The sequence below is a fragment of the Sphaeramia orbicularis genome, chromosome 19 (assembly GCF_902148855.1).
Source record: "Sphaeramia orbicularis chromosome 19, fSphaOr1.1, whole genome shotgun sequence".
Classification (NCBI taxonomy): domain Eukaryota; kingdom Metazoa; phylum Chordata; class Actinopteri; order Kurtiformes; family Apogonidae; genus Sphaeramia; species Sphaeramia orbicularis.
In genome coordinates this window covers 51,595,856-51,617,023 of record NC_043975.1, presented here as the reverse complement: position 1 = coordinate 51,617,023, position 21,168 = coordinate 51,595,856, and the positions used below count along the sequence as shown (strand labels likewise).

Sequence of the window (21,168 nt, the reverse complement as noted above, 5' to 3'; positions counted from 1 at the left end):
CATACTGTTTTTATTCCTGTACATACTGTTTTATACCTGTACATACTGTTTTTATACCTGTACATACTGTTTTTATACCTGTACATACTGGTTTTACAACTGTACATACAGTTTTTATTCCTGTACATACTGTTTTTATACCTGTACATACTGTTTTTATACCTGTACATACTGTTTTATACCTGTACATACTGTTTTTATTCCTGTACATACTGTTTTTATACCTGTACATACTGTTTTTATACCTGTACATACTGTTTTATACCTGTACATACTGTTTTTATACCTGTACATACTGTTTTTATTCCTGTACATACTGTTTTATACCTGTACATACTGTTTTTATACCTGTACATACTGTTTTTATACCTGTACATACTGGTTTTACAACTGTACATACAGTTTTTATTCCTGTACATACTGTTTTTATACCTGTACATACTGTTTTTATACCTGTACATACTGTTTTATACCTGTACATACTGTTTTTATACCTGTACATACTGTTTTATACCTGTACATACTGTTTTTATTCCTGTACATACTGTTTTATACCTGTACATACTGTTTTTATACCTGTACATACTGTTTTTATACCTGTACATACTGGTTTTACAACTGTACATACTGTTTTTATTCCTGTACATACTGTTTTATACCTGTACATACTGTTTTTATACCTGTACATACTGTTTTTATACCTGTACATACTGGTTTTACAACTGTACATACTGTTTTTTTTCCTGTACATACTGTTTTTATACCTGTACATACTGTTTTTATACCTGTACATACTGTTTTTATACCTGTACATACTGTTTTTATTCCTGTACATACTGTTTTTATTCCTGTACATACTGTTTTTATACCTGTACATACTGTTTTTATACCTGTACATACTGTTTTATACCTGTACATACTGTTTTATACCTGTACATACTGGTTTTACAACTGTACATACTGTTTTTATTCCTGTACATACTGTTTTTATTCCTGTACATACTGTTTTTATACCTGTACATACTGTTTTTATACCTGTACATACTGGTTTTACAACTGTACATACTGTTTTTATTCCTGTACATACTGTTTTTATTCCTGTACATACTGTTTTTATACCTGTACATACTGTTTTATACCTGTACATACTGTTTTTATACCTGTACATACTGTTTTATACCTGTACATACTGTTTTTATTCCTGTACATACTGTTTTATACCTGTACATACTGTTTTTATACCTGTACATACTGTTTTTATACCTGTACATACTGGTTTTACAACTGTACATACAGTTTTTATTCCTGTACATACTGTTTTTATACCTGTACATACTGTTTTTATACCTGTACATACTGTTTTATACCTGTACATACTGTTTTTATACCTGTACATACTGTTTTATACCTGTACATACTGTTTTTATACCTGTACATACTGTTTTATACCTGTACATACTGTTTTTATTCCTGTACATACTGTTCTATACCTGTACATACTGTTTTTATACCTGTACATACTGTTTTTATACCTGTACATACTGGTTTTACAACTGTACATACTGGTTTTATTCCTGTACATACTGTTTTATACCTGTACATACTGTTTTTATACCTGTACATACTGTTTTTATACCTGTACATACTGGTTTTACAACTGTACATACTGTTTTTTTTCCTGTACATACTGTTTTATACCTGTACATACTGTTTTTATACCTGTACATACTGTTTTTATACCTGTACATACTGTTTTATACCTGTACATACTGTTTTTATACCTGTACATACTGTTTTTATACCTGTTTTTATACCTGTACATACTGTTTTTATACCTGTACATACTGTTTTTATTCCTGTACATACTGTTTTATACCTGTACATACTGTTTTTATACCTGTACATACTGTTTTTATACCTGTACATACTGGTTTTACAACTGTACATACTGTTTTTATTCCTATACATACTGTTTTATACCTGTACATATTGATTTTATTCCTGTACATACTGTTTTATACCTGTACATACTGTTTTTATACCTGTACATACTGTTTTATACCTGTACATACTGGTTTTACAACTGTACATACAGTTTTTATTCCTGTACATACTGTTTTTATACCTGTACATACTGTTTTTATACCTGTACATACTGTTTTATACCTGTACATACTGTTTTTATACCTGTACATACTGTTTTATACCTGTACATACTGTTTTTATTCCTGTACATACTGTTTTATACCTGTACATACTGTTTTTATACCTGTACATACTGTTTTTATACCTGTACATACTGGTTTTACAACTGTACATACTGTTTTTATTCCTGTACATACTGTTTTATACCTGTACATACTGTTTTTATACCTGTACATACTGTTTTTATACCTGTACATACTGGTTTTACAACTGTACATACTGTTTTTTTTCCTGTACATACTGTTTTATACCTGTACATACTGTTTTTATACCTGTACATACTGTTTTTATACCTGTACATACTGTTTTATACCTGTACATACTGTTTTTATACCTGTACATACTGTTTTTATACCTGTACATACTGTTTTATACCTGTACATACTGTTTTTATTCCTGTACATACTGTTTTATACCTGTACATACTGTTTTTATACCTGTACATACTGTTTTTATACCTGTACATACTGGTTTTACAACTGTACATACTGTTTTTATTCCTGTACATACTGTTTTATACCTGTACATATTGATTTTATTCCTGTACATACTGTTTTATACCTGTACATACTGTTTTTATACCTGTACATACTGGTTTTATTCCTGTACATACTGGTTTTACAACTGTACATACTGTTTTTATTCCTGTACATACTGTTTTATACCTGTACATACTGTTTTATACCTGTACATACTGGTTTTATACCTGTACATACTGTTTTTATACCTGTACATACTGTTTTTATACCTGTACATACTGGTTTTACAACTGTACATACTGTTTTTATTCCTGTACATACTGTTTTATACCTGTACATACTGTTTTTATACCTGTACATACTGTTTTATACCTGTACATACTGTTTTTATTCCTGTACATACTGTTTTATACCTGTACATACTGATTTTATTCCTGTACATACTGTTTTTATACCTGTACATACTGTTTTATACCTGTACATACTGGTTTTATACCTGTACATACTGTTTTTATACCTGTACATACTGTTTTTATTCCTGTACATACTGTTTTTCCGACTGTACATACTGTTTTTATAACTGCACATACTGGTTTTCCAACTGTACATACTATTTTTACAACTGTACATATTGTTTTTGCAACTATAAATACTGTTTTTACGACTGAACATACTGTTTTTACAACTGTGCATACTGTTTTTATATCTGTACATACTGTTTTTATAACTGTACATACTGTTTTTACAACTGTACATACTGTTTTTACAACTGTACATACTGATTTTTTTCCAACTGTACAAAAAATGAATGCTGCGTATATGTCTGTGCATATCCGTCTGTGTATCTAACCTAGAGCATAAATGAGCCTTTAGACTCATAGTGGGGATAGTGTTGAAGACAACAGCCCATTGAACTTAAAAGGACAAATTCCCATTAGAATGATGGTGTTAGGACATCATATGTAGAATAAAGTGTCAGGACATTTACCGTTCCAGGAGGCCAGCATCTTGGTGTCCAGATGTGGGCGTGGCCGACTCTTTCTCACCTCTGCCATTTGGGCTCTGGCTGAGGCCAGGAGCTCATTGACTTTCTCAACACTGATGCCAAAGTGAGCAGCCGTTAACTCCACTGAGTAGCGCACAATCAGCACATTCTGGCCCTGCAGCTCCCCATGGGGGTCCTGGCAATGCACAGGACAGGAGATGAGAGGATGTCTGCTGAAACAGAAACTCCTACTGTCCTCAACAGCTGGTATGTTAATGCTTTAATGAGTTCAGTTTCAACAATTTAAAATCCAGTTTTCAATTATTTATCTGATCATATAAATAGTGCATCTTGGTCTAGTTTCCTAATCTATTAATTGGAGTTGTTTCACTAAATTCCAACCATCTGTCCATATTTCAGTCTTTCACTATAATGTGCAAGGAGATGCAGTCATTACATGTGACATAATGAACAGTCTAGTACCTGCTCTGGGGACACATTTCCTTGCTCTCTGACCCCGTAGTGGTGCATGAAGATGTCTGCCTTTGTGGCCGGTCCTGTGGCACCTTCGACCGCTTCTGACAGTAACTCCCGAACCTCCGAGGCCGTCCAGATGCAGAAGGCCCCTTCTCTTTTTTCTGATCCCCCTGAAGCTGGAACTGAGTCTGCATCCTCTGCACTGTAGAATCCACCAGACTACAGACACACATAGATGAAGAAGAAGGAAAACTGAGTACTGAATTAGAAGGATATGCATAGAACGATGAAAGAATATGATGTAGAAGTGGCCAAAAAGGTCATGTGAGGCAGCCTGCATGACATCCACTGCAGTGGGCTGGGTTTAGACTGGACTAGAAGTAAATCACAAACTCAGTTTTTAATGTTTCACTGTGTAACACAGTTTAAGACTGCACTAGATGCAGCAGAAGGCGGCATCAGATGTTGAACCTCTTGAGCTCATGTGTCTATATTCAGCTTTTCTGACTAGATGAGATATTAACTTACAAATCATAGACTGCACTAATAAGATAAGATTTTTATTTTTCCCACCGTGGGGAAATTTCACAGTTAACAGCAGCAACAAACAAGAAAAACCACAAAGAAACAAAAAATGAGATATAAAGAGAAAAATAAGAAATTTGGTATTTATATAAACAGGTATACAAGTACAGAATTAGAATTCAAATTGAATATCATTTACATATTTACACTGTATACATTAGTACTCATTTCTTTAGTGTTGGTTCAAGTTTCATGCTTTTCATATAGTATAATTAATGCACTGTTTCAAAAACACTTTTCAAAGTAAAACAGAGAAGACAACTTCACAATCCAATTACTTTAAGAATTGTCCAAATTGTATTTCAGATGTTTTAAGGCCCAACAGAACCGTGTCTATGGGACTGACTCTTAGACCCTGTTACATTACATTAGTCCTCTTTCCTCCTTGTGGAGCATAGGGCTTCAACATCTCCCACTTCTTTCTGTTTTTTGCTGCCTTCTTTATTTACTCCCATGAAAAGCCAGTAGAGTTTAATTCATGGAATTAACAAAAAAAAAAAAACAGATTAAAGGAGCCCCTGTATACTGGACGTATTGACCCTCCCTCAGGGCCTGTTTTCAGCCTCTATACAATATTTTTATAGTCACTGATGAGAACATCAGCACTCCTGCTCACTATGGGAACATCCCTGCCACTGTGGCAAAGAAACATACACTCTGTAGTAAATTACCTCTGTAGTGTTAATTCATTAGTGTGTAATTACATAATAAATCTTGGAGAATATAATGATTACAACAGCAATGGCTTTAATTGTGTTCCCTGTTCGCTGCTGTCGACTCATTCATCAAAAGGAAAAAAGGGTTGACCCTTAGAGGAGAGCAAGGGTTTAAGAGGCTATTTGTCACCCGGGGCCCGCCCCCTGCCCTCCAGGAAGAACCAACACATAGACCAGCTCACCTTATTATTTCCTGGTGGAATTTACATTTAATGATTATGCTTTGTCAGCCATTGTGACAGCGGGCTAGGTCGGTACTGCTCATCATTTAACGGCCTTCCTTAACCTCCACATAAGACATGACTAATGACCATAATTCTTATCCACGCATGGAACTGACAGTCTATACCAAGTTCTAGTAAAAACAAATGAGGTTTTCCTTTAATGCTTTATATCACTTCCTTCAGTGTGTTGCCTAGTGGGGACATCAGGTTCCCACGTGGTGGCTACTTAAACCCATACCCAGACATAGAAGGACTAATAAGGCAGAAGATGATTCACCTTGTCACTCAGGTCTCTGGAGACGTAGAGAAGTATGTCCTTAGCAACATCTGCAAAAAACTGCTCACCTGATACCTGGAAAAGCAGGGAGAAAAAACAGCACACACCTGCTTAAAGCCATGATTCAACCGTAACCTTAAAGGTGGTGTCATGGGATTTCCATGAGGGGAATTAACATCCACATGTGAAATAAATGCTGAGGTAGTCTACAGCAGGGGTGTCAAACTCAGTTTAGTTCAGGGGCCATATTCAGCCCAATATGATCACAAGTTGGCCAGATCAGTAAAATAACAATGAAAAAAGTAAGATTACATAATGAATGAATAATGAATGATAAAACATAATGAATAAAAACAAAATTAAGAAGAAAAAAAAAAGCAACATTTTTTTTTTTACAAATTTAGATATGTCCATGCTGTTCTCTCTGGATGTTTGAAGGAAAAAAAAAAGAAGAATCCCTAAGAAAGTGGGACAGAGACAACCAGAAATATATTAGCCTCACTGTATCTAGTTTAATGGAGACTGTGTTCATAAATATGTACACTGTGAGGAATATGTAACAGATTAACGTGACCGGAAGATGTTATGTCTCTTATGCTTCAATAAAAACAAAATTCAAAAAAAGAAAAAAAAAAGAAAATGTTTACATCTACAAAGTTTCCTCAAAAATCTGAAAAACATGAACAACCTGAAATTTCTTAAGAAAAAGAAGGGCAATTTTAACAATATTCTGCCTAAGTTTATCATTTACACATGTGCATTTCAAATTACAGATTACAGTGGATCTACAAATACACAAAACATTTAGTTACAGGTATAATATTGTTAAAAAAGACATTTCAAGTTGTTCATATTTGTTCAGGTTATGCACATTTTTTGTGAAAGAATAGTTTGTAAATGTAAACATTTTCATGTTTCATTTTATATTTTTTACAGTAAAATTGTTGTTGTCATTATTAACAGGGTTATAGAAGATCAAAATGGGCTGAATGTAACATCGTGAGTGTAATTTCACAAATGCATCCCACAGGCCGGTTCCAACCTTTTGGCGAGCTGTTTTGGCCCACGGGCCATATGTTTGACATTCGTGGTATAGACAGTCACCAACAGCACCTTCTGGAGGCCTTTTAGCACCTTGTCTGATGTTATTGGACAACACATTCCTCACTTACAGTGTTTATTATTATTTAATGGCACCTCCTCCTTCAAATTACTGGTAAATGACAGGTCCTATTTGTCAGCTGGTGTTACAGCTGTTAGAGGAATGGGAGCGTGTGTTTTAAGGAGCCTTGACTCAGTGGATCATGCTTCTTTATGTTTCATTTCAAACGCAGAATGTCTCACTCACCACTGTATTCTCTATGGTTCAGTGGATTGGACATCATTAAAGGTGAGGGAGATTTTTGTGACCAATTTTTCATCAAACCTGTCAAACCTCAGTCATATCCTCAGTATCATGAATCTGTTAGTCTTTCTGTCATTACTCACCTGAATCTCTTGCATTACAGTGAACAATTTCGAAGCGCCATCCATCATAAACAATACACCATAAACGCCTGCAGCATGAGCCTCCATTTCCCACAATGTATGGCGCGACAAAAAATTGGGAAGCTGCCCGAGTGACCTCCCGGTTCTGAACGTAAACACATGGTTTTGTTTATGGTGGATGGCACTAAGAAACTGTTCACCATAGTGCAAGAGATTCAGGTGAGTAATGACAGACAGACTTACAGATTCATGATACTGAGGATATGACTGAGGTTTGACAAATTTGATGAAAAATTGGTGACGAAAGTGTCCAGCACCTTTAACTATTGGTAGACAACAACACTGGTTTATGTTCATGTATAAAGCTCTGCTGAGTAAATTCCCAGAATACCTCTGCACCCTTCTGTCTGTTAGCTACAGTAGTTTCCATCAACGTTCCTCCAAGTGGTTGCCCTTGATTGTTCCCCGAGTTCTGACAGACTTTGGAAGAAACCGCATTTTCCTATCATGCACCACGGTCATAGAATAATCTTCAAAAACTCTTAACCCATAAAGACCCAGTGTTATCTTTGTGTCAGTTCCCAAATGAAATTTTCTCTTCATCTAACCTTAAGTGATTTATCACCATTATTAAAATATCCTCTGTAATTTTGCATTTTATCAGTATAAATCATGTATTTAAAATTTAAAAAATCACTATTTCTTAATTCTTTCAACAAACTTGGTGGACCTTGACCCAAGGAACCTCTGCTATGAATTTCAATTGATTCTGGCAGACAGATTTGGAGAAGAAGTTTCAAGAAATCTGGACATAGATTACCTTGAGTTTGGCCTGTCAAGGTCACTCAAGGTCAGAGGTCATGGCACCAAACAAAAGTACATATGTGATTTCCTATCTATTGCCAATAGTAATTATAGCAATATCTTCAACTGTTTTCACTTTGCACTTTGAAATTATATGACTTAGAGACACAGACATTTGGCTGCAGATGTTTTGTCTGATGCACATTATCTTCAACTCGTGGGCACTTTTAGCAAAGTTGACTTTGGAAGGTTTGACTTGATTTTGTGTTTTTTTTGTGTACTGAAAACTTCTTTTGTTTTTATGTATGAAAGCTTGTGTCTATAACTATTTAATGTGCTGCTGCCTGTCTTGGCCAGGACACTCTTGAAAAAGATGAGGTATTCCTGATTAAATAAAGTAAATAAATATAATTTGTCCCATTATAAACCAATGGGGATTTTTAACATTTAAAAAAATCTTCCACCACAAATATCAAGTCATTCTGACTGACAGTTTCAGAGAAGATTTTTGAAAAACTGTTTACGGACGGACAATGGATGACAACTGATACCAACAGTCCATTGGACCATGATGGACATTATCTTCAACTCGTGGGCACTAAAAACACAGATTGGAGGACAAATGTGTAATTTGTGTTAAAGGCCTGACAAATGAGTTCAAATACTTGAGATGTTAACTCTGTGATACAGTGAGTCTCCCACCGTCACCTGAGAGGCAGTTATGTAGGCCACTGCCAGCTGAGCCTGGTCGTACAGCATCTTCTCAAAGTGGGGAACATGCCAGGAGGAATCTGTAGAGTAACGATGAAAACCCTGACAAACAGACATATACAGAAGGAAATGAGAGAACTAGTGTCTGAGAAAACAAACAGATGCTTGTGTTCATGGACAAACACGTATATGAACCTGGGCCACATGGTCACGGATGCCTCCCAGCGCCATCATTCGCAGTGTGTGCAGGGCCATCTGAAGAGCCTCCACCCCCTCTGAAGTGGAACGATTCACACACCAGTAGGACATGAGGAACATCAGATTCACTACAGACACAAAAGAACCAACAGCTTCAGCAGAATAAAGGGAAACAGATCCAACTGCGCTGTGAGTCCATCTGAAGCTACAGTACCTGGTGACGGGAACTTCGGAGCGTCTCTGAAGCCTCCATACTCCTCTTCATAGGAATGGGCCAGTTGCTGGAAGCAGCGGTTGGCGACATCAGGGGCCAGCGGAGGACTGTCACCTGGGTTTGCAGAAATGGCTGTTCCCTTTTTTAGAGCTTCAAGGATCCTGTCTCCACTGGACTCCAGTGCAGGACGGTTATTCTGCCACTGACAAACATGAGGCATAGAAGTCATTTTTGATATGAGCTACATATCTACAGTCAGCAGATGACAGTCTACACATGCCATTATAGAGAAGCAGAGCAAAAACGCTGCAAAAAAGATGAGTTTAACCCTTAAAGACCCAAACAGGTGACCAAAAGCATCTGCTGATCTAAACCATTTAATACCTGTTGATCCACTAATCTCTGTTTTTGAGATAATAACTAGTGCTGGGCAGCAATTAAAATTTTTAATTGCAATTAATCGTGTGGATTTCTGCGATTAATCATGATTAATCGCATAGTTATATGGGGGGGAGGGGTTGCCGGCATCAACAGCGTGTATTTCCTTTAAATCCTTTAGCCCTATCGGCCTGCCTGCAGACCGAAAAAATTATATTAATATTCAACTATACTGAACAAAAATACAAATGCACGACTTTTGTTTTTGCTCCCATTTTTCATGAGCTGAACTGACAGATCTAAAACTTTTTCTGTGTACACACAAGGTTTATTTCTCTCAAATATTGCTCACAATATCTGTCTAAATTTGTGTTAGTGAACACTTCTTTGCTGAGATAATCCATCCACCTCACAGGTGTGGCAGATCAAGATGCTGATTAGACAGCATGATTTTTGCACAGGTGTGCCTTAGGCTGGCCACAATAAAAAGCCACTCTAAAATGTGCAGTTTTATCACACAGCACAATACCACAGATGTCACAAGTTTTGAGGGAATATGCACTGGTCATGCTGACTTCAGGAATCTCCACCAGAGCTTTTGCCTGTGAATTGAATGTTCATTTCTCTACCATAAGCCATCTCCAAAGCTGTTTCAGAGAATTCATGAAGAAGACTGTGCGAGGAAAATGGTGGTCACACCAAATACTGACTGGTTTTCTGACCCCCCTGGACCACCCAATACAGTAAAAGTGCACATTTTAGAGTGGCCTTTTATTGTGGCCAGCCTAAGGCACACCTGTGCAATAATCCTGCTGTCTAATCAGCATCTGGATCTGCCACACCTGTGAGGTGGATGGATTATCTCAGCAAAGGACAAAGGAGAAGTGCTCACTAACACAGATTTAGACAAATTTATGAACAATATTTGAGAGAAATAAACCTTGTGTGTACACAGAAAAAGTTTTAGATCTTTCAGTTCAGCTCATGAAAAATGGGAGCAAAAACAAAAGTCGTGCATTTATATTTTTGTTCAGTGTACTATAAAAATATAATAAATCAGGACAATGGATGTTTTTTTCAACTTTTGCTCAAAGTTTAGACCCTAATGTTAATAAAAGAACATCAAAAGTGTATTTTAGTGCAAACTCTAATGTTCAAACATGATTTTTAATCTTTGTGGGGAGAAATATACGCTATTAAAAATCTCCGACATGAACAATTAATTTATGCATATCATCGTCAATCCAGCTGAAAAACAACAGACGAGGATAAAAAAATTCTAATTTCTCTTTTAGCTTGTTACAGTTTACTCATGCATAGTAACAGATACAATATTTTAGACAATGGGAATAGATTCTGTGAGGTCTGTAAATGTCCACAGACACCAAGAACATCCATATGAACCTTAATATTGTTAAGTAATTCTTCATTTACTTTGGGTATGTCTTTTTAGGCATTTTTCCCTGAAAATATGGTCCTTCGGACATAAGAAGGAACTAACAGACTTGTTTCTTTCACTCTGTTTGTATGGCCCCAAAAACGTTTGTCTGTGAGTATTTTCTGTTCAGTTGTTGTCAGAATGAATAGTATCAAATATCTCTGATGTGAACCTTTGTTACTGGATAAAAAGACGTTGTAAATCTTAAATTAATCTGTAAATGCTCATCGTTAGCATGTCTATGGATTTTCCCATTCAAGTTAGCATCGAGCTAGCAATCTTTTTCCCATTCATTTAAATGTATAATGCCACGTAAATGTACTAAGGCAGTGAACAGAACTCAGACATATTTAGTTTGTATGTGTCAGTTTTACAGTGAGTCTACAGGAACAGATTTGGACAGAAGTTTTGGGCGTCCGTCTTTTCTTGGTAAACCTGTTGTCTATCTGCAGCTAATCGCTACACGCACACAAGCAGAAGAATAGGAGTTAGAATAAAACGGCATTAACGGGAGATTTTAAAAAACGGACTGCGTTATTTAATGAATGCATTAGCACGGTAATAACACGTTAACTTGCTCAGCCCTAATAATAACCTTTGAAGTTATTATGAGCTTTAATAACCATATGGGTTAAGTAAAAGAATACTGTCAAAGGACTGTAGCTGTCATAGAATTCCATGCATCACCAGGTTCCAGAAGGTGATTGAATGAATCTTTGAGTAAAAGCCTTCCTGCTTCAGTGAGCATTTATGATTTGGATGAAACCAATGTAAACAGAGTTGGTGGAGTGTGTAACATGGTCTGTAGTACCAGCGTTTTCCCTCAGTTTTCAGAGGTTAGTCCAGGACTGTCAAACTCAGTTTAGTTCAGATTCCACATTCAGCCTAATATGATCTGAAATGGGTTGGACCAGTAAAATAATAACAGTTTATATCTGCAAGACTTCTTTAAAAATATGAATAACATGAACTATGTGAAATGTCATAAAAAATAAGTGCAATTTTAACAATATTTTGCCTCAGTTTGTCATTTATACATGTACATTATAATTTACAGATCACAGTGGATCTACAAATACACAAAACATTCAATATCAGGCAGAATATTGATACAATTACACTTAATTCTCTTAAGACATTTCAGGTTGTTCATATTTATTCATGTTATTCACAGCTCAATATGATCTCAACTGGACTGGATCAGTGACATAATAACAATATAAATAATGTTATAAATGGACAAAAATAGGACAAACATGAAAAGAAATCAACAAAAAAAATTACTAAAAATTAATAAATATGAATAAAATAAACAATAACAAGAATGAAACGTACAAAAATTTGAGAAACATAAACAAACTGAACAAAAATAAGCAAAAATTAAAAAAATGAAAAATAAATAAATTAACAAATACAAACAAAATAAACAATTATGAGAAGAAAACATGCACAAAACTGAACAAAAATGTGGAAAAACATGAACAAAATTATATTAAAATGACACCTATTTCTCTTCTCATTTTTTGGATAGTTTGTAAATGTAAATCATTTCATGCAATTTTACTTTTTTACACTAAAACAAAGACAAAAGCTTGTATTTGTCAGTATTTATATGTTATTCTGTTAATATTTTACTGCTCTGATCCACTTTAGATCATATTGGTCTGTATGTGGAATCTGAACTAAAATGATTTTAAGATCCTTGATTTTAATATCTTCAGTGTAATTTTTGTCTTTCATAAATTCATCCCGTGGACCGGTTGGACCCTTTGGTGGGCCAGCTTTAGCCCAGGGGCCATATGTTTAACACCTGTGGACTAGATGCTCTGTGTTTTTCCTAAGTCTGTTTAATATTTAGTCACACAGGTGGAGGGTCTTGGTGACCTTCCACAATTAATTTTATGACTTTGAATAAATACTATTATAATACAATATCATAATAAAAACATTCAAAAACCTAAAAAGCAATCCATGCCAAAAAGTCTTTTATTTTTGATGATCTCCGTTTAATTAAGTGGTATACAAAATGGGTCGGGTGCTTCACCTAAACCTTTCAAATGGTAGAAATGTTGAAGACATACAGTTATTGGATAGATGACAGTGGATAACAGATCCACTGAACACCTCTGACTGTTTCAGCCTCAGTTCAAACACAGACTGGTCTGAAGACAGTTCATGAGGTTCTGTGTTCAGTAACTCCTGAGGCTGGTTGAATATTTAGAGCCTATCAACACATGGATTACAACTCTTAACAATTAACTTTCCTAGAACAACTCTCTTCCTTCATTGTATCCTCAAAATCACTTCCTATAATGTGCAATAATCCTACAAATGTGAATTATGTGCAATAAGTCATGCAACAATGTTCTATTCAGCAATAACAATGTAATACTTATTCAATATTTATCAAATATAAATGCACTATTTTAAACTTAGTTCATAGGTATACATATTGTTCAAAGATATACACACTGTCACATACTGTTAATACTGTTGAAAGTATGTGGACCCGTTGAATTCAGGTGTTTCTTTTCTAACAGGTCTGGGATACAAAACAATAAGGACAAATGTCATAATATAGTTTTATATTGGGATAAATATCATTGCATTGGATAGTTTGGTTTAAATTGTTATCTTTCCTTCCAAAATGTCTCAGAGATGGGTTTGACTTAATTTCTGTCAACATCAATTTTTTTTTTTTTTTTATCGATGACTATGATTTAAAATTTCTAAAATATTTTTCATGCTCTGACTGTAAATAATAATTTTCTACCACAACTAACCCTCTACTTCCTTCACATCTCACTGAGGAGGAAAAATAGCAGTAATAGTGTTCCAAGTAAAAACAGAAATTCCTCTTTTGTCACAGCTGTAAGACAAAGTTTAAACATAACATGCGTGCACTTGAAAACCCTCAGCCTTCAGTCCACGCCAATGTTTTTGCACATACGGACGGACAGACAAAACACTAAAAACAGTGCAGTCTGTTTTGTGTTGTTAAGAGCAGCTATTGCAAAGGGGATGAAGGATTTTTTTGGAGATGTTTTTCCTGGCTAGTGGGGTTCTGCAGTGTCTGCCTCATGGCAACAGAATGAAGGAGTGGTGGAGAAGATGGGAGGGGTCCTCAGTGATGTGGGTGGCTTTCCTCATCACTGAGTGTCTATACCAGGGGTGTCAAACTCATTTTCTTACAGGGGCCACATTAAGCCAAATTTGATCTGAAGTGGGCCAGACTAGTGAAATAATAACATAATAACATATAAATAATGTCAACTCAAAACTTTCTTCTATCTTTTAGAGTGAAAAAAGTAAAATTATGTTATGAAAATATTTACATTTACCAACTCTCCTTTAAAACAATGTGAATAACATGAACAAACTGAAATTTCTTAAGAAAACTAAGTGCAGTTTTAACAATATTCTGCCTCAGTTTATCATTTACACTTTTAAATTACAACTTACAGATCACAGTGGATCCACAAATACACAAAATATTTAATAACAGGCAGAATATTGTTAAAATTACACTTCAGACATTTCAAAATGTTTACATTTGTTGAGGTTTTTCGTGTTTTTGTGAAATGTTAGGTTGTTTTAGTGTAAATACAGTAAAATGACATGAACATCTTTGCATTTACAAAGAGAAAAATTTGGAGTTGTGAGTATTTATATTTTATTATAATAGCATTTTACTGATCCGACCCACTGGACATTAAATTGGTCTGTATGTGGAACCTGAACTAAAATGATTCACATCTTCAGTGTAATTTTTGCATTTCACAAATTCATCCCAGGGTCCAGACTGGACCCTTTGGTGGGCCAGATTTGGCCCCCGGGCCACATGTTTGACATCTGTAGTCTACACAGTTCACACAGAGGGAGTTGAGCTGTTTGAGTGACTTTACTGGCCTGATGATTATTCAGGAGTTTTGTTTTGCATGGTTCTAACTCACATAATAAAACCAAAAACTCGTTTACCTGCTCTATAATTCGCATGAGGACTGTTTTAAGTCCAGGTCTTCTTCCGTGGTCTCTGGGAGGGAAGTAGGTACCTCCGATGAACGGCTTAAGGTCAGGGGTCAACCACACACTCATGGGCCATCCTCCGCCGCCACTGGTGGCCTGAAAAACAAAGGCCCACGGTCAGGAAAGAGACAAAGTGACAGTACAGACACACACATCCATACTATACCTGAACAAATGTCATGTAGACTTTGTCCACATCTGGTCTCTCCTCTCTGTCAACTTTGATGCAGACGAAGTTGTCACTGAGGATTTTACCGATTTCCTCATCCTCGAAAGACTCCCGCTCCATGACATGGCACCAGTGGCATGTGGAGTAACCCACTGACGGAGCCAGGAAAACACACAAAAAACAGGTGGACTACAGAGGACAGTCCACAAGAACCTCACAGGAAATGCTCAAAGCTGGTTCTGAATCACACTTAATCACCACCATTTCATTTAAAAGATTGTGAAAGGGTTCCTACCTGACAAAAAAATTGGCTTATCCTCATTTTTTGCTTTGTCAAAAGCCTCTTGTCCCCATGGATACCTACAACAGAGATTACATGAGTCTATGGGAAAGTCATCTGTTTTTTTTTCCTTCTATCCCCTTTGTTTTTTAATTTTTTCACCATGTTCCCACACGGCGGAAAAAATAAATCTAAGTTAAAAACAAAGTTAGCAAAGACAAAGTTTAAAAAGTTATTAATTAGATGCCTAAAAACATTAACTCATAAAGACCCAGTGTTACTTTTATGTCAGTTCCCAAATTAATTTTTCTCTTAATTTAAACTTTCTTAAGTGATTTATCACTGCTTATTATAATATCATCTGTATTTTGCATTTTTTCTGTGTGTATCATGTATTTTCCTCTATCTAATCCACTGATCATTTAAACGGTCATAAAAGGTCAGGTTAACGTCAAAGGTTATTATATCAAAAACACAAAAAACTGAAAAAAAAGGTCTATTCCAACAAAGTCTCTCATTAACTGAACATAAACCCAGTGTGTCCATCCACTGTCACTGATCCAACTCCATGGGTTTGACTGGTGAATCAATGTTGTAGAAGATGACAGTGTTTCCATGGTAACTACGGAGCCTCTGAACGTCCAAATGGGTCATATCTGATGACCATGAAAAGATGAAGAACTGTATTTGACACCAATTATTTACATGTATTGATAGGATTAGTGGCTCAACAGGTATTAAACAGTTACATCAGTAGATGGTTCTGGTTAAAAGTGGATGTTTGGGTCTTTATGGGTTAATAATGTGTGTGTGTGTGTGTGTGTGTGTGTGTGTGTGTGTGTGTGTGTGTGTGTGTGTGTGTGTGTGTGTGTGAAAGTGCCTTACCAGTCAACTGGGTTGTGAGCATGTTGTAGTAGATAAGGAGACCTCTCATTGGACAGTCTGTTGGTGTGTTTGTCAGAGGTACATGACGACCTTTCACCCCCTGACGCCATGATCATGGAAACGGGCAAACTACAAACACAGTGTGACTATTATTTCAATAACAGATGTTTGGCAACAATGTAGAGAATCACTAATACATTACATGATGATAGAAAAATGACACACCTATGAGTTCCACCACAAACCACTGACATGGCACTGGTGCCATTTTAATTTTCATGTTGTAAAAAACATTTTATTTTATTAATTAAAAAAAAAAAAAAAAAATTCTGCCTCTCACTAAATTTGTAAATTGACCTTAAAGATGAATTTAACAGTTGTTTGTATTGTTGTCTTTGAACCACATTAATAAAATAAGCACTGAATCATAAAGTCAGTGACTAGTATGTTTTCATTTTGTGACCAGTGGCGGCAGGGGAAATTATTTTAGTAAATTTCACCATCTGTCCCTCAAACATGGACAATTATCTATAACTCTATTGTTCAAGTCAGACATGTCCCTGTGTGACAAGTGTCTTTTCCACTGATAGTATAGACAATGTATTTACACCAGGGGTGGACGTAGGACCGGTAGATCACATGGGATTAGTACAACAGAAGTTAAACTATGTTTTATATTTAGATTCCTCAAAGTAGTCACCTTTAGATTTGAAGGTAGCTTTGCACAGTCACCAGGAGTGTTTCCACGTAACTAGTGCACTTTACCAAGAGTTCATATGTGCAGTTTCTTGCCTTCTCAGTGTGTTTGAGAATATGAGGTGTGTAGTGCAGAGCTAATGCTGCTAAACAGTTCTATACAATAAACAGCCTTATTCAACAACTGTTTTAATCCATTTTCAGTCAACTAAGACAAACAGAAGTCAATTTTTACCTCAAGACAATGAGGTCATTCAATATGGAAAATTTCAAGAACTTTGTATCATGAAAACCTGATGAAACTATAGCTAATGAACCCGATTGACTGAATACAAACTGTGTGCAAAGCTGTCAAAGCAAAACCTGGTACTTTACAGAATGTATAAAGCAGTGGTTCCCAACCTTTTTTAGCTCGTGACCCCATTTTAACATCACAAATTTCTGGCGACCCCAGATATTCAAAACGTAGTAATTTTTTTTGCAAAAATTCATTTGTTTTTGATCATGTATTAAATTGCTATACTAAATGTTGCAGGCAACATTTAGATTTATATGATGTGTATTATTATGAACGGAGGCAAAAAAGCCAGGTGTAGATTACTGCACAAAGTGAGAATTTTGTTTTCCTTGGTCAGGATATGTACAGTCAGTCCAGCTTGGATTTGCAAGGCTGCAAATTAATGCTGCAAAAACAATAACTCAAACTATGAATTATGAAAGAGCTGCAGCATCTGAAACTGACCACAATGAACAGTTGACACAGAAACAGAACCACAGTGCTGCAGCTTCAGCTTCAGAGTTTGTCATGTCTGTTATGGATTGTGATTGTCTCTCTCAACTCACCATATATTTTTATTAGTAAGATTTTTTTTTTTTTTTTTTTATCGATTACTAGACATTTCAGGCGACCCATGAGGGGTCCCGACCCCAAGGTTGAAAAACACTGCTATAAAGCAAAACGCACTCTGATTTGGTTAACATTTCTTAAATTCAGAAGTTCAGGTGTTCTTTCATAATTTTATTGTCTTCCGTATTAATCACGATGTATAAAGTAATGAAAACTAAAAAAAAAAACCTGAAGGAGAAGGTACGCCCAAACTTTTAACAGGAAATATACAGGGTGGGGAAGCAAAATGTACAATATTTTGAGGCAGGGATTGAAAGACAGTGTATGACCAATTAGTTTATTGAAAGTCATGAGAATTTATTTGCCACAAGAAAATGTACGTAATAGAAAATGTTTTTATTCTATGTGTCCTCCTTCTTTCTCAATAACTGCCTTCACACGCTTCCTGAAACTTGCGCAAGTGTTCCTCAAATATTGGGGTGACAACTTCTCCCATTCTTCTTTAATAGTATCTTCCAGACTTTCTGGTAATAGTTTTGCTCATAGTCATTCTCTTCTTTCCATTATAAACAGTCTTTATGGACACTCCAACTATTTTTGAAATCTCCTTTGGTGTGATGAGTGCATTCAGCAAATCACACACTCTTTGACGTTTGCTTTCCTGATTACTCATATGGGCAAAAGTTTGTGAAAAGGTATGGATAATAGTGTTAGGTATGATTATGACATCAGTATATGTTTGGTTTCAAAACAATTGACGTAGTGCCTGCTGAGAAAAAACAACTAAATGTTCATTGTAAATTTTGCTTCCCCACCCTGTATATTTTAGAAAAACTTTCCACTACTTTTTTTTTTTTTTTCTGTATAGGCCTACATACATAATTCACGTCAGCCTGCCCCAGGGCAGGTGTGGCTACAAACATAGTTTACCACCAACAGAGTGTGAATGTGAATGAATAATGGATCAGTAATGTAAAGCACTTTGGGTGCCTTGAAAAGCGCTATAGAAGTCTAATCCATTACTATTATTATTATTATTATTATTATTATTATTATTATTATTATTATCATTATTGTTATGGACAATTTGCATCACACTTCAAAGTATAGATTGGGAAAATAATTATATAATGAGAAGTACATTTTATTTATTAGTAACTTATTGAAAGTGTAACAACAAGTTGTTCCAAGTGATTATGCTTTATACTAGGATTATAGTAAGAATGGTCAGTATTGGGATATGAGACTTTACACACAACCATTCCAAGGAGCAAACATAAGAGGGAAAATCCTTCTGTTATCCTTTATCAACACAATAATGCCTCTAGAATTTACAGCATGTACCTACTACTGACATCACCCCAGTGACTTATTGCATCACTGTTGGAAATCCACTTCAGATGATCATTTGGCTGCTTCTTTATTAAACAGATAAGCTATTCACCACATGTCAACAACTAACATGATTAAATGCTTCTCATGTTATGCTTTAAATAAAATATCCCTTTTGGGTGTCTGGGATGATGCAATTTTGTTCTTGTATGTCTGAAGGAGACGGGGAAATGAAGGAGTTGTTTTATATTTAATTTCAGTCTCTACACTTGCTGCTACAAATGTAATAGAGTCTCTGCACTGTCTGCATCTCTACTACACATTTCTGAAAAACACTGGAAATTTATAAAAGGGCCAATCACACGCTGAAAGTGAAAGAAATGCAATTTAAAATGATCAATAATTATTACCCATCAGATGAGACACTGAGGGGTAGATTTGGTTTTGATGTCGAACCCTGTGACTTTTATCACAAGGATCCAGAAAAAACTGGACATTTGTTCTTTTCTTGCCAAGTGATGAAGAAATTCTGGCAAGATGTGCATAACTGGTAACAAAATAAACTTGGGGATATTGAACAACTCACACTTCAAGATATCATGTTATAGAAAAAATAATCTGAACAGAGATATATCACTTTTGCTTAACATCGTTCTCATAATGGGTAAATACCACACACATAAAACAAATGGAGAAAACAACTGCCAAACACAAACTGTCTTAAAAACCAACCAAAAATATTTCTCTCCTCTATGAATCTTTTAAGAAACTTCCCTTCGCCTGTGGAAACAACTTGAGAAGCTGCTGAAATATGTTTATTATTTTAATGTCTGTTTTTTCGAGTTTTATCCTTCTGAATACTGCATTATTATTTTAATGCCTTAAGTTTATTGTAAATGCTGATGTATGTAGTGCCTTGACATTCCCTGTCGTCTCCAAGAGAAATTGCATTTTTTGCAATAATAATAATAATAATAATAATAATAATAATAATAATAATAATAATAATAATGATAAAAACAGAAAACCCTCTACTACACATTTTACGCTATCTTATAAATTACGTAGAATTCCATTGGGAATTCGGACGATTTAATCTCTTTTACCTCATATACAAATAATATCATAAAGAATCCAGACCGAACATAAAATCCGAAGCATAATTAAATAAACTAAATTTCGGCTTACTCATATTAATCGTAAGTGCATTCTATCATTGTGTATATTGTATTGTATACCAGGTGGGAATGTCTGGGCTGTGCCTCTACCATTAGCTTAAAACCATATTAACACTGACTGACCATGATGGAAAACCTATCAATTATTCTATTTATGTGATGGTTTAAGTATTTTAACCTATGCCGAATTTTAATAAAGGTGATATGGACATATTTATTGCAGAACACTTTGGAAGTACCTTTATTCTGGTGGTAGATAAGTTAAATGAATTGTCTAAATTGCAGATTTTCTTAAGGACTTCCGCATCAGCTAGCCTTAGCATGTTAGCTGTGCTAGCAGTGGTGGACGGCGTTACCTGACGGGGAAGGCCGGACGGGGGAGGAGGAGAGGCGGTGTTGTGTCTCTGAGTGAGTGTGGAGTGGCTCTGAAACACCCAGCGCACAGCCGTCCGTGGGGCCGTGGACTGTCAGCGGCGGTTAAGACACGGGAGAGCTCCCCACGGCTAACTGTGGACGCGGCCCGCCGCCATGCTAGGCTAATCATTCTAATCCACTGGTGCTACTTTAGCCGCAGAC

At 35.7% G+C, this 21,168-nt stretch overlaps 1 protein-coding gene across 1 annotated transcript in view; it reads right to left on the bottom strand.

Moving 5' to 3' along the window:
* The window catches only part of spata20 (spermatogenesis associated 20), a 158,771-nt gene extending 137,603 nt beyond the window's left edge, over positions 1-21,168 (bottom strand). The window contains exons 1-11 of the mRNA XM_030121760.1: positions 20,949-21,168; positions 16,540-16,668; positions 15,670-15,734; positions 15,372-15,526; positions 15,158-15,301; positions 9,364-9,565; positions 9,147-9,277; positions 8,949-9,053; positions 5,949-6,023; positions 4,153-4,365; positions 3,673-3,865 (exon numbers count right to left, since the gene is read on the bottom strand). Of these exons, the coding sequence (XP_029977620.1) occupies positions 3,673-3,865; positions 4,153-4,365; positions 5,949-6,023; positions 8,949-9,053; positions 9,147-9,277; positions 9,364-9,565; positions 15,158-15,301; positions 15,372-15,526; positions 15,670-15,734; positions 16,540-16,668; positions 20,949-21,136 (1,600 nt within the window). The 5' untranslated portion in view covers positions 21,137-21,168. The remainder of the gene's footprint in view (positions 1-3,672; positions 3,866-4,152; positions 4,366-5,948; positions 6,024-8,948; positions 9,054-9,146; positions 9,278-9,363; positions 9,566-15,157; positions 15,302-15,371; positions 15,527-15,669; positions 15,735-16,539; positions 16,669-20,948) is intronic.